Source organism: Chelonia mydas, chromosome 14 (assembly GCF_015237465.2).
Source record: "Chelonia mydas isolate rCheMyd1 chromosome 14, rCheMyd1.pri.v2, whole genome shotgun sequence".
Lineage (NCBI taxonomy): Eukaryota > Metazoa > Chordata > Testudines > Cheloniidae > Chelonia > Chelonia mydas.
In genome coordinates, this window is record NC_051254.2 from 37,317,753 (window position 1) to 37,331,529 (window position 13,777).

Genomic DNA, 13,777 nt, shown 5'->3' on the forward strand with positions numbered 1-13,777 from the left:
AGCCCCTCTTATTGTAAGGGGGTTACAGATCCCCCTGTCCTGGTTTTGCAGCATCGCTCAATGGCAGGGCCTGGGGACCCAGCACATCCCAGTTAGTGACTGAGTGTGAATGAAAAGTTCCCTTGGATTTCGCCCTTTTCTCTCTGATAACACAATATTGATCTAATCCCCACAGACTTCCCCCATTTCCCATTGAATTCCCAAGTTAGATGTAAAATCCCCTGCAGCTCGGCCCCTTCTCTCTCATTACTGGTGACTGATATAAAATCTGCTCAGATTGTCACTTTCTGTATAATTCTCAAATACTGATGTAAAATCCTCTCTGGCTCTGAGTTCCCCAGTCCCTGTCTGCTGCCACTTCCTGTTTTGGAGGGAAACTGTTGCCCTGAGTCAATACCCCAGTGCAGGGGAGGGGGGCTAAAGCCCCAAAGGACCAACTTTCCCGTTATGTCTGACCATCAGATTGTTTCCCCCTTTACATCAATTAACCCCCCACCCTTTCCTCTTTAATAATTGAATGTTGATGTAAGCAGAGTCAGAATGAGCTCTACCCTGACATCTGGTGGTGAGCTGTGGAAAAGGACTTCAGGGGCTGATCTCGTTTGCATGGGCACACCCACCCTGCCTAGCATGATGGGACTGCTTGCCCAAATGGTCACTTTAGCTGCTGTGGGATCCCCAGTCTCTTTGTTATTGGGGCAGGAGTAATAAAGTGTTGTTATCTCGGTTATGTGAATCAAGGACAGTAGAACTGTACTTGGCATTTTATGATGGAGGGACTTGCCCTCAACAAAGTATCACTCGCTAGGCAAGGGACATGGGTTCCAAAGCCCAGTGAGTTGAGAGAGGGTGGGAGATCTGGGTGTTAAGCTGACTCTAATGCATTTTCTTGCCACTGTGTAATAACAGAGCTAATCAATTTGTTAGTCTCTAAGGTTCTATAAGTACTCTTGTTCTTTTTGTCAATACAGACTATCATGGCTGCTACTCTGAAACCAGAGCTAATTTTAACTCTCTTGTTATGTCCTGCTGAGTTCTAGTGATTCCTAGGTCTAAGTATTAGACCTACTGTGGGCTAGTTGTTCTGAGTGCACCAGCACTGACGCTCCCTTACTAACAGCTGAAATCACTAAGGAGGTGTGTTAAGGGGGGGGCTGAAGACCTGTTGGTGAGTGGCTAGAACCCCATGGAGAGGTGTGGCAATCGGCTGTCAGCCTGAGTAGCGGAGCCTGTAAGGTGCCCCCATACCTCCCCCCATTCCACTCAGGCTGGGAGGTAAACTCTGCAGATGAACTTCTGAACTCTGGGGCTGCACTGACCAGGGACAGAAACTGTGGGTGGGGTGACTGTTGGGTTGCTGGACTTAAGACCCTGAGGGGAAAAGGACACTGCCAAACTTACTTGGGGGTGGGTCTTTTGCTCATGGTTTGTGTTATGAATCCTGTTTCCCCACATAATCCAGCATAGTTTCTCTCCTTTATTAAAAGGCTTTTGCTACACTCAGACTCTGTGCTTGCGAGAGGGGAAGTATTGCCTCTTAGAGGCGCCCGGGGGGTGGTATGTAATTGTCCCAGGTCACTGGGTGGGGGCTCGAGCCGGTTTTGCATTGTGTTATTGAAACGGAACCCCTAGATACTGAACCCGCCCCTTGTTGCTGCTAACTCTGATGGAAAGAAGGGTTCCATTAATATAAAATCTGCTCCGGGTTTGCTCTTTCCCATGTAATTATCAGTTACTGATAGAAAATTCTCTCAGATTGGGATTCCCCCCTTATGTTTTAAGTGTAGCATCATCTCCTTTTTTGGAGGGAAACTGTTGCCCTGAGTCATTCTCCATGTTGGGGGCCTGAAGGGAAAGGGAGTCAAATCCCCCAGTGACCAACTTTCCTCCTCATGTCTCAGAATCAAATTGTTTCCCTCTCTACACACTTTAAATTTGACCTGTTGGTGGTGACTATCAGAGCCAGGAGCCTCCCCCATTTGGGAAATGGGGTCTCCCAGCTGCTAGTGGGACACTTGGCCAGACCTGATCTGGTTTTAGCCTCAGATGCAGCAGGATGAGGGGTCACTCCCCCCCACCAATGGGGGTACTCTGTGTGTGGCTGGGTCCCTGATACCCACAGGCAGTACCCAGAGTGGCTGAAAATCTGCATTTAACCCCCTGCCCTGCCCTGCATTGACATGGGAGGCAGGGAGCTGTGGGCGATGCTGGGGTGGGGAATGGGATGGAACAGGAAGCTCCTTTGGTGAGTTGGGGACAGCAGCCGGGAAGGGCAGCTGGGAGGCTGGATTGGGTTAATTATTCAATCATTTGGAGAAATGGGTCACAGGCTGCAGAGGATTTTATATCAGAATTTAATATTATTATTTAATGAGTAGTTGGGAGTTTAACCCAGTCACTCAGGGTCTGGCCAACTGCCCAGGTAGCAGCCGGGCAGCGCCGCTCCCCCATGTTCTGTTCTGTTCTATTCAGTCCTTACAGCCCCTCATTCCCCCAGGGTCCCAGCACCGTGTAGCTGGGCACCAGCCACACGACTCGCATTTGTCCCCTGGGATTGTCTCCTGGTCCCTTCTCTCCCCAGGGGCAGGGATTTTCAATCTGTTTATCCGTTGGTGGATGTGGTGCCTGCTGTGCTCTGTGTGCTGGTGACACGAGGCAGGTCTGACACGTCCCCTGGCACTGGGAACCCAATGTGTGGATGTTTGGGGCTATTCCCGGCTCCTGCAGGAGTTTGTCCCACAGCCTGGGAATAGCTCCTCTGCAGCCTCATAGACCCAGCAGCTCTGTGAGTGCAGGGACCCCACTTCCTCCACGCCTCTGACTCCACCCTGGGCTTCCCCTCCACAGCACCTTCCCAGCCCATGTCCCTGGTCTGCACTGACTTTTCTGCTGCCGGCCTCCCCCTGGGGCCATCGGAAATGACAGAGGCCAGCCCAACCAACTCTGTCCCTGCATGGTCCCCATTCCCAATTCTGCTCATTGTCCAGCAGCCAGGCCAGGAATTAAAGTCAGGAAAACAGGAGTAACATGGATCTGAATATGACATCTTTACTGGGTCTGTGAGATGACAGGGGTTAATGTCACACACCCAGCATCAGCATCTCAGCACACAGGGGAGCCGTGCTGGTGCCTGGTTGCGTTACAGTAGGGGAGATACAGAGAGACAGAGAAACACAAAGGTAAGTGAATGTCTATGAGGCTCTCATGATTCCCAGAGAGTGTGTGGCTGGTAAACCGTTTGCACCCTCTGCTAAATGAGCCGCCCCACTAGGGGTCTACGATGAAACCCTTTTAACTCTGCAAAGCCAACCCACTTCCAGCCTTCCCTGTCTGACCTCAGCGCGACACTCTCCCAGCTCAGGGTCACCAGCTCCCTCCCTAAAGACAGCACTGAGGGGGGAGCTGCTGGGTCCAGAGCAGGGCAAGGATGGGGCAGGTCTGTGGTTGTACAGGCTGTGTGAGCAAGGTGCCCAGGCAATGGACGTGGAACTGGGGAGGAGCCATGTGATCGGGTGAACATGTGGTGAGAACAGGAGACAAACTGCCTGGGCTCCTTTCCATGAGTTGGTGCCATTCACCCAGGCTGGGCCCCTTGCTCACACAGCCCTGGGGCTGGGCTCTCACTCCACTTCCCCTGGCTCAGCTACCAAATTCCTTTCCCCAAGTCTCCCCACTACCCATCCCTCCATCACGCTGGGACCAGACCCACCACACAACTGACCTGCAGCACAGGGCAGGCCCTACAGCAGGGCCCCAGCGTTCACTGATGCCCCTGTGGCTGTTTCACTCCCCTCCATGGGCAGAGACTCCCACAAAGGCTGGAAATGCAGAGATGTTCCCATCTCAGAGTCAGATAACACAGTTAATGACTCTGAGGGGATCTGGGAATCCCCCAAACTGACTCCCCCGCTACCTCCTCCCCCACTGCACAGATACAGACCTGCCGATGAATAATGCTGAGTAGGGGCCTATCAGGGCAGATAAACGTCTCTCTCGCTCTGGTCACTGTGTGTAACAGGGTTGTAAATTCCTTTTTCAGGCTCTGGTCAGCATCCCAGTCATGGCCCCACAAGGGCATCAGCTTAGAAATGCCCACAGCCAGATCTCTATGTCAGTGACTGGCTACAAGAGCTTCCTGAACCAACGACCCTTCCCCAATGGTGATGATATCCACTTCTCAGCACAGCGTCCAGAGGCTGCTCAAGGGGTGTCATAGGACTTCTGGGGTAATATTGCAGCAGTTGTGATATACTCAAACCCAGAAGCAAATAGGCAAAATTTGGCCCCATCCCAACTTTTAAATGGGTTGGGTCATCTGGGGAACTAGACACCAGAGTTGGACAGTGCTGGTTTTGGAAAGGTTTGTCCCTGTCTAGTACCATACATGCTTTTGTCTGGTATCATTATGGAGGACACCATTTTGCAGAGTGTGCCACACTGCCCCCACCGGTGTGTCCAAGGTCATACTGGCAGAAGCAGTGTGGCAAGCTCTGCAAAATGGTGTCCTCCATAATGATACCAGACAAATGCATGTATGGTACTAGACAGGGACAAACCTTTCCAAAACCAGCACTGTCCAACTTAAACCAGCCAAATGGCCTGCCTAGAGACAAGCTTTAAATATGTTTTTAAATCTATTTAGTTAAACCTGTGCGAAAGGCTATGTGGACACTCTTATTTCAGTTTGAACAAGGCTTATTTCAGTTCATCGCAAGTCAATTAGGAATCAGGTTAATGTAAACCTCCATAAGATGTACTTAAAATGAAATAAGAGGAGCATCCACACAGGGGTTTGCTCTGGTTTAACTAAATTGGTTTAAACAACAACTTCAGGCCATGTCTACACTGGCAAGTTAAAGTGCTCTAACTTGCTGGCTCGGGGGTGTGAAAAATCAACCCCCCCAAGTGCAGCAAGTTTTAGTGCTTTAAAGCGCTAGTGTGGACAGGCTCCAAGTGACTCCCCTTGTGGAGGTGGATTACACGGAGCACTGGGAGAGCTCTCTCCAGTGCTCGAGCGCGATCACACTCACACATCAAAGCACTTATCGTGGTCCAGAGTGGTTTATTTTGGTGTAGCTTACAGCAGTGAGGCCATGTCTACATGTGCAGATGTAAAGCGCCGGGAGTTAAACCACACCTCAGAGAGCGCTCCAGGGAAAGCACTGCTGTGTGTTCCCACTGTCAGCTGCCAGTGCACTGGCATGCCCACACTTGCAGCACTGGCAGCGGCATTTGGAGCAGTGAACTCTGGGCAGCTATCCCACAGGGCACCTCTTCCTCTTCTGCCGCTGAGGCTTGTGGGAAGGCGGAGGGGGGGATCGTAGGGCTTCCTGGGTCCTGTCCCAATGTCCCATCATGCAAAGACATGAGGAGTCTGAAGGGAAAAACTCAGACTTGCAGATGGAAGCAGGACCAAAGAATTCTGAGGGGAGACTGATGGGTGAGGAAAGTGGACAGTGGAAGTATGTGACTAAGAGAACCAGGCAGAGGAAAAGACGGGCTAGTGAACGAGAAACAGAGCTCAGGAACAGGTTTGCGGAGTTGGAAAATGAAGAAGGGGCTCAGCAGGTGGTCACTGAAGGTGAGAGGCAAGGAAGAAGAGAAGAGCAGCTAGTCCTATAGGAAGAGGGGAAGAGTTAATGGAGATAACAACACCAGATATGAGCCCCAGGAGGATACGGGACAGGTTGCAGAGGATTGCAAGGGAGAATAGGAATCGAGAGGACTTGTAGCCAGAGGGAACAGGGGATAGACAGGAGAATCGCACCATCACCAGGAAAAGGCAGGTCTATGTGACTGGGGACTCTGTACTGAGAAGAATAGACAGGCCTGTAACCTGAGCTGATCCAGAGAACAGAAGGGTGTGTTGTCTGCTGGGTGCTAAGATTCGGGATGTGGACCTGAGGCTGAAGAGGATCCTAACGGGAGCGGGAAAGAATCCACTGATTGTCCTTCATGTGGGAACAAATGATAAGGCTAGATTCTCGCTGGAACATATCAAGGGAGACTATGCCAGGCTGGGGAAGACGCTCAAGGAAATCGAGGCTCAGGTGATCTTCAGTGGGATTCTGCCTGTTCCTAGAGAAGGGCAACAAGGGTGTGACAAGATTATGGTGATCAACAGATGGCTCAGGCAGTGGTGCTATAAGGAGGGCTTTGGGATGTATGGCCACTGGGAGGCATTCATGGACAGACTGTTCTCTTGGGATGGACTTCACCTGAGTAGGGAGGGAAATAGACTTCTAGGATGGAGGCTGGCACAACTGATTAAGAGAGCTTTAAACTAAGAATTGGGGGAAGATGGTTGGGAGATGTCTAGGTAATCTCCACACCAGATTTTAACATTGAGAGGGAAGAAAATGAAGTAAGAAAGGATACAGCCATGGGTAGGAGCCATGGGTACCAGTCTAATAGGTGATACTGGCGGTAGAATGTCTGGGCCTCATTGGGTAAAGAATGTGAACAAAGCCAAACAGCAAAAATTAAGATGTTTGTACACCAATGCGAGGAGCCTAGGTAACAAAATGGAGGAACTAGACTTACTGGTGCAGGAAGTGAAACCAGATATTATCGGGATAACAGAAACGTGGTGGAATAGTCGTCATGACTGGCGTACAGGTATGTGCTGTTTAGGAAAGACAGAAATAAAGGTAAAGGTGGTGGAGGAGCATTGTATATCAATGAGGAGGTAGACTGTAAAGAAATAAGAAGTGATGGAATGGATAAGACAGAGTCTGTCTGGGAAAGAATCACATTGGGGAAGAAAGATACTAGAGCCTCCCCTGGGATAGTGCTTGGGGTGTGCTATAGACCACCGGGATCTGATCTGGATATGGATAGAGACCTCTTTAATGTTTTTAATGAAGTAAATACTAATAGGAATTGTGTGATCATGGGAGACTTTAACTTCCCAGATATAGACTGGAGGACAAGTGTTAGTAATAATAATAGGGCTCAGATTTTCCTGGATGCGATAGCTGATAGATTTCTTCACCAAGTAGTTGCTGAACCAACAAGAGGGGATGCCACTTTAGATTTGGTTTTGGTGAGTAGTGAGGACCTCATAGGAGAAATGGTTGTGGGGGACAACCTTGGTTCGAGCGATCATGAGCTAATTCAGTTTAAACTAAATGGAAGGATAAACAAAAATAGATCTGTGACTAGGGTTTTTGATTTCAAAAGGGCAAACTTTAAAAAAATTAAAGAAATTAGTTAGGGAAGTGTATTGGACTGAAGAACTTATGGATCTAAAGGTGGGGGAGGCCTGCAGAAACTATCGGAAGCCTGCATCCCAAGAAAGGGGAAAAAATTCATAGGCAGGAGTTGTAGAGCAAGCTGGATGAGCAAGCATCTCAGAGAGGCGATTAAGAAAAAGCAGAAAGCCTACAAGGCGTGGAAGATGGGAGGGATCAGCAAGGAAAGCTACTTTATTGAGGTCAGAACATGTAGGGATAAAGTGAGAAAGGCCAAAAGCCATGTAGAATTGGACCTTGCAAAGGGAATTAAAACCAATAGTAAAAGGTTCTATAGCCATATAAATAAGAAGAAAACAAAGAAAGAAGAAGTGGGACCTCTAAACACTGACGATGGAGTGGAGGTTAAGGATAATCTAGACATGGCCCAATATCTAAACAAATACTTTGCCTCAGTCTTTAATGAGGCTAATGAGGAGCTTAGGGATAATGGCAGGATGACAAATGGGAATGAGGATATGGAGGTAGATATTACCACATCCGAGGTAGAAGCCAAACTCGAACAGCTTAATGAGACTAAATCGGGGGGCCCAGATAATCTTCATCCAAGAATATTAAAGGAACTGGCACATGAAATTGCAAGCCCATTAGCAAGAATTTTTAATGAATCTGTAAACTCAGGGGTTGTACCGGATGACTGCAGAATTGCTGACATAGTTTCTATTTTTAAGAAAGGGGGGAAAAAGTGATCCGGGTAACTACAGTCCTGTTAGTTTGACATCTGTAGTATGCAAGGTCTTGGAAAAAAATTTGAAGGAAAAAGTAGTTAAGGACATTGAGGTCAATGGTAATTGGGACAAAATACAACATGGTTTTACAAAAGGTAGATCTTGCCAAACCAATCTGATCTCCTTCTTTGAGAAGGTAACAGATTTTTTAGTCAAAGGAAATGCAGTGGATCTAATTTACCTCGATTTCAGTAAGGCATTTGATACGGTTCCACATGGGGAATTATTAGCTAAATTGGAAAAGATGGGGATCAATATGAAAATTGAAAGGTGGATAAGGAACTGGGTAAAGGGGAGACTACAACGGGTCATACTGAAAGGTGAACTGTCAGGCTGGAGGAAGGTTACTAGTGGAGCTCCTCAGGGATCAGTTTTGGGACCAATCTTATTTAATCTTTTTATTACTGACCTTGGCACAAAAAGTGGAAGTGTGCTAATAAAGTTTGCGGATGACACAAAGCTGGGTGGTATTGCCAATACAGAGAAGGACCGGGATATCATACAGGAAGATCTGGATGACCTTGTAAACTGGAGTAATAGTAATAGGATGAAATTTAATAGTGAAAAGTGCAAGGTCATGCATTTAGGGATTAATAACAAGAATTTTTGTTATAAGCCGGGGACACATCAGTTGGAAGTAACAGAGGAGGAGAAGGACCTCAGAGTATTGGTTGATCACAGGATGACTGTGAGCCGCCAATGTGATATGGCCGTGAAAAAAGCTAATGCGGTCTTGGGATGCATCAGGCGAGGTATTTCCAGTAGAGATAAGGAGGTTTTAGTACCGTTATACAAGGCACTGATGAGACCTCATCTGGAATACTGTGTGCAGTTCTGGTCTCCCATGTTTAAGAAGGATGAATTCAAACTGGAACAGGTACAGAGAAGGGCTACTAGGATGATCCGAGGAATGGAAAACCTGTCTTATGAAAGGAGACTCAAAGAGCTTGGCTTGTTTAGCCTAACCAAAAGAAGGCTGAGGGGAGATATGATTGCTCTCTATAAATATATCAGAGGAATAAATACCAGGGAGGGAGAGGAATTATTTAAGCTCAGTACCGATGTGGACACAAGAACAAATGGATATAAACTGGCCATCAAGAAGTTTAGACTTGAAATTAGATGAAGGTTTCTAACCATCAGAGCAGTGAAGTTCTGGAACAGCCTCCCAAGGGGAGCAGTGGGGGCAACAGACATATCTGGGTTCAAGACTAAGCTCGATGAGTTTATGGAGGGGATGGGATGATGGGCTAGCCTAATGTTGGCAATTAATTGGTCTTTGACTATTAGCAGTAAATATGCCCAATGGCCTGCGATGGGATGTGAGATGGGGTGGGATCTGAGTTACTACAGAGAATTATTTCCTGGGTGTCTGGCTGGTGAGTCTTGCCCACATGCTCAGGGTTTAGCTGATCGCCATATTTGGGGTCGGGAAGGAATTTTCCTCCAGGGCAGATTGGCAGAGGCCCTGGGGTTTTTTCACCTTCCTCTGCAGCATGGGGCATGGGTCACTTGCTGGAGGATTCTATGCACCTTGAAGTCTTTAAACCACGATTTGAGGACTTCAACAGCTCAGACATAGGTTAGGGGTTTAATACAGGAGTGGGTGGGTGAGATTCTGTGGCCTGCGTTGTGCAGGAGGTCAGACTAGACGATCATAATGGTCCCTTCTGACCTTAAAGTCTATGATTCTATGATATCTTTGCATCCCAGCAGCCCCTTTGCTTCCATCAGTGTTTGGCGCCATCTTTCAATGTTTTTTGTAGTGTGCGCTCTGTCTGCCTCTTCGGTCTGCAGGAATGGATCCTGAACTGTTGAGGAATGTGCTAATGAGTCTCACTAACACATCACGAATGGCAGTCCAGTTACTCCTTAAACTACAAAGTGACGATGAGGAGTCCGACGATGATATCGCCACGCGTACTAGCTACGACATGAGATTGCCTGTGGCATTCGCGGACGTGCTGACCACCACTGGGCTCAGGAAACAAGCACTAAGTGGCGGGATCACATTGTCATGCAAGTCTGGGATGACGAGCTGTGGCTGCAGAACTTTTGGATGAGGAAAGCCACTCTCATGGGACTGTGTGCTGAGCTCACCCCCACCCTGCGGTGCAAGGACACAAGAATGAGAGCTGCCCTGCTGGTGGAGAAGTCTGTGGCGATCGCACTGTGGAAGCTGGGTACTCCAGACAGCTACTGATCAGTCGCTAACCAGTTCGGAGTGGGCAAGTCGACTGTTGGACTCGTGTTGATGGAAGTGTGCAGGGCCATTAATCTCATCCTGCTCAGAAAAAACATTGCTCTGGGACTTTCTTCCTGTACCAGAAGATCACCATAGGGGAACACGAAACGACCATTGTGATCCTGGGAGATCCTGCCTACCCCTTGATGCCATGGCTCATGAAGCCTTGACAGCAGCAAGGAGCAGTTCAACAACAGTTTGAGCAGGTGCAGAATGACTGTCGAGTGTGCCTTTGGCCATTTAAAGGCCTGCTGGTGATGTCTGTAGGGGAAGCTGGACCTGGCTGATGACCACATCCCTATGGTTATAGCCACGTGATGTACCCTGCATAATATTTGTGAAGTGAATGGTGAAAGTTTCACTCCGACCTGGAGCGCTGAGTCTCAGTGGCTGGAGGCTGAATTTGAGCAGCCAGAGACCAGGGCGATTGGGGGGCACAACGCAGGGCCATGAGGATTCGGGATGCTCTGAGGCAGCAATTCGATCCTGAAAGCCAGTAATGTTTGGTGCCATGCACAGTGCAGTCATTGCAATGCTAGTAGGTACCGAGTGCTCCATACGATGCACTGACTAGCAGCGCTTGTTGCTTTCCTGGGCTATGCTTGCTTTCACTTAATGCAGTTGTGACATTGCACGCCATATACTTTCTGAAAACATGCTTATGAACATGAATATAACATCACTGAAATATGGTTTATTCTGAATGCCCCATGTAACATACCATTAGAAAGGTTATGATCTACTGTGTTGGTGGTGACATGGCAGGTGCATGGGAAAGAGTTTTGGGACACAGGCTGCAGGGGAGGGCAGGCACGAAGCTGCTCCATATGCAGTTCTATGAGTGCCTGCATCAAGTCCGCTTGCCACTCCATGATGTTTAGGAGCCGCTCTGTGTTCTCCTTCCATTCCCTCATCTTGCTGTCACACCACTCCTGCATTTTTCTATTCTCAGCAATGGCCTGCTGCATAACTTCATGCAGCAGGTCCTCTTTACTTTTTCGAGGCCGCTTCCTGAGTCTGCACAGCTGTTCAGCCGGCAATAACAAGGATGACCGGGATGCCAAGGTTGCCTCTGTGAAGGCAAAATGCAACATTTTACAGAGGCACTGTTGTTAACACTAGACAGAGCAATAATACGGCCGGTCTTAAACGCAAGCACAACTCACATACCTATCACAACTGTCTGTCCCAAGGCAAGCACACATAAGCCCCAAGACCCCCCAAACGGTGAGTAACCTCAGGGGCCAGGGGAACTCATTGCTCAGGGACCGTGTATAATGGGGAGAGCTAACACTCCAGGGGGGCCTTATACTCAACACTATCCAAACATTTTCCACAGGCTGTGTTCATCATTCAAGATATCTCGCTGCTGAGGGTGAGCAGGGAAGCAAGACAGGGTTTTCTGCAAGACTGTGGATTCCGGCCTGGCCCTTGTGCAGCTTCCCTTTGTGCAGCAATGGTCCCACCACCCCTGATGGCACAATGGCGAGGGAATGTTATTATTAATGGGACAATGACACAACAGCATTGCCAAGGAACCTACAGAATTGGATTGCCCGGTATGTGCATGAGATCTTTGATGAGAACTCTGAGGCCGATTGCCAAGATGTGAGAGAGTGCATCAATGCCCTGTTCCACTTCTAGGCACCACACAGATCCAAGCCTGCTTTCTGCAACTCTCCTCGCCCCACGAACCCGCCCCCAACAACTCGCTTCCCAAAATCAAAGGCGCTTACCAGGTGCCTCCTCTGATCTTTGCGATTCCCCAAGTTCCAGCTGCTGCGACTGGCTAGCTTCCTCCGGGCTTGAAAACAGCTCCTGGATGCATGCATCTATGGATGCCGAGTCATCCTCTGTCTCTGGGCTCCCCTCCTCCTCAGCACCCTCGCTCCCAATTACCTCCTTCTGACTTGTTGCACTCTGGGCTGGCATGACCTGTGAAGTGTCCATGGTGCTCCTTGGACTGGAGGCGGGTGTGAAAGCTTGGGTCACAGAGATCCCCTTGGGACTGTCACCTGGTGTGCTGAAATCACCCCTGAGCCTGTTTTCCCTGCCAGCCTGGGCTCCCCAGAATCCCATCTAGTTGAGCCAGACACACTAATCTGCCCAACAAGGACCCAGGGTCTGGGCCAAGCCCCAAAACCTGTCTCCAGCACCCAGATACCCAGTTCCCAGTGGAATCCAACCCCCAAATAAATCCGTTTTACTCTGTATAAAGCTTATGCAGGGAAAATTCATAAATTGTCTGCTCTCTATAACACTGATAGAGAAATATGCCCAGCTGTTTGCTCCCCCAGGTATTAATCACTTACTCTGGGTTATTAATAAACAAAAGTGATTTTTATTAAGTATAAGAAGTAAGATTCAAGTGGTTTCAAGTAATAGCAGACAGAGAAAGGAAGGTCACAAAAGTAAAATAAAACAAAACGCAAGTCTAAGCCTAATTCATTAAGAAACTGATTACAAGTAATATCTCACCCTCAAAGATATTCCAATCAGCATCCTTCACAGACAGGATTCTTTCCTAGCCTGGGCCCAATCCTTTTCAGACCGAAGCTGTAATTTATGACCTGGGTCCAGCAATCTTGAGCCAGATGAAGACAAAATGAGGGGTTTCCAGGGCCTTTTATATTCTTTGCCTTGTGGGAGGAAACCCCTTTGCAAGATTACAGCAGCTAGATGGAGTTTGGAGCCACATGGGCAAGTCACATGTCCATGAATGATTCAGCTTTCTGCCCGCTGATGACATTGTTTACATGTTAGCTTAGCACATGTGGATTGGTGTCTCCCACAGTCCATTGTTAGACAAGTACTTCCAATTTACCTGAATAGTCTTCACAATAGGTTGGCTTACCCTCCCTTATGTGTTTCCCACAGCAAATACTTAACATACTAGAATAGAGCCAACTCTCATAACTTTAGATATGAAAATGATACATGCATACACATAGGATGAATATATTCAGTAGATCATAACCTTTTCAAAGATATGTTACATGGCATATTTAGCATAAAGCATATTCAAGTTATGTCATATTCACATTCATAAGCATATTTCCATAAAACATATGTAGTGCAACATCACAGTGGGGTCGCCGCCAAGTATCACGTACAGCTCTTTGTAGAACCGGCAGGTCATGGGGGCAGCACCAGAGCGGGGGTTTGCCTCCCGCGCCTTGTGATATGCATTCCTCAGCTCCTTCGCTTTCACCCTGCCCTGCACTGCGTCCTGGTCATGGCCCCTTTCGGTCATGGCCCTTGATATCTGTCCATAAGAATCGTAATTCCTACAGCTGGAGCTCAGCTGGGACTGGACAGCCTCCTCTCCCCAAAAGCTGATGAGGTCCAGCACCTCAGCATTGCTCCATGCTGGGGATCGCCTGGAGCGTGGAGGCATGGTCACCTGGAAAGATGCACAGAGAGCGCTCCACGCCTTGCTGAGCAAATAGGAAGGGGACTTTCAAAATTCCCAGAGAATTTAAAGGGCAGGTCTGACAGTTAGTCGCCTGAGGCCAGGGCAGTAGAGTTCAAACTGATGACCAGAGTGGCTA

General features: G+C 48.4%; 3 protein-coding genes across 3 annotated transcripts in view; 1 reads left to right on the forward strand and 2 right to left on the reverse strand.

The window, feature by feature from the left end:
- Positions 1 to 13,777, reverse strand: part of LOC102936186 (butyrophilin-like protein 2) — a 1,677,894-nt gene that overhangs the window by 1,260,496 nt on the left and 403,621 nt on the right.
- LOC114020220 (butyrophilin subfamily 1 member A1) overlaps positions 1 to 13,777 on the forward strand; it is a 1,361,724-nt gene that overhangs the window by 1,036,251 nt on the left and 311,696 nt on the right.
- Positions 10,405 to 12,335, reverse strand: LOC119567728. Its single transcript, XM_037914970.2, has 2 exons — positions 11,963 to 12,335; positions 10,405 to 11,298 (listed from the first exon to the last, which is right to left on the reverse strand). The coding sequence occupies exons 1-2, from the start codon at positions 12,303 to 12,305 to the stop codon at positions 10,886 to 10,888; spliced, it is 756 nt and encodes a 251-aa protein (XP_037770898.1). The 5' UTR covers positions 12,306 to 12,335; the 3' UTR covers positions 10,405 to 10,885.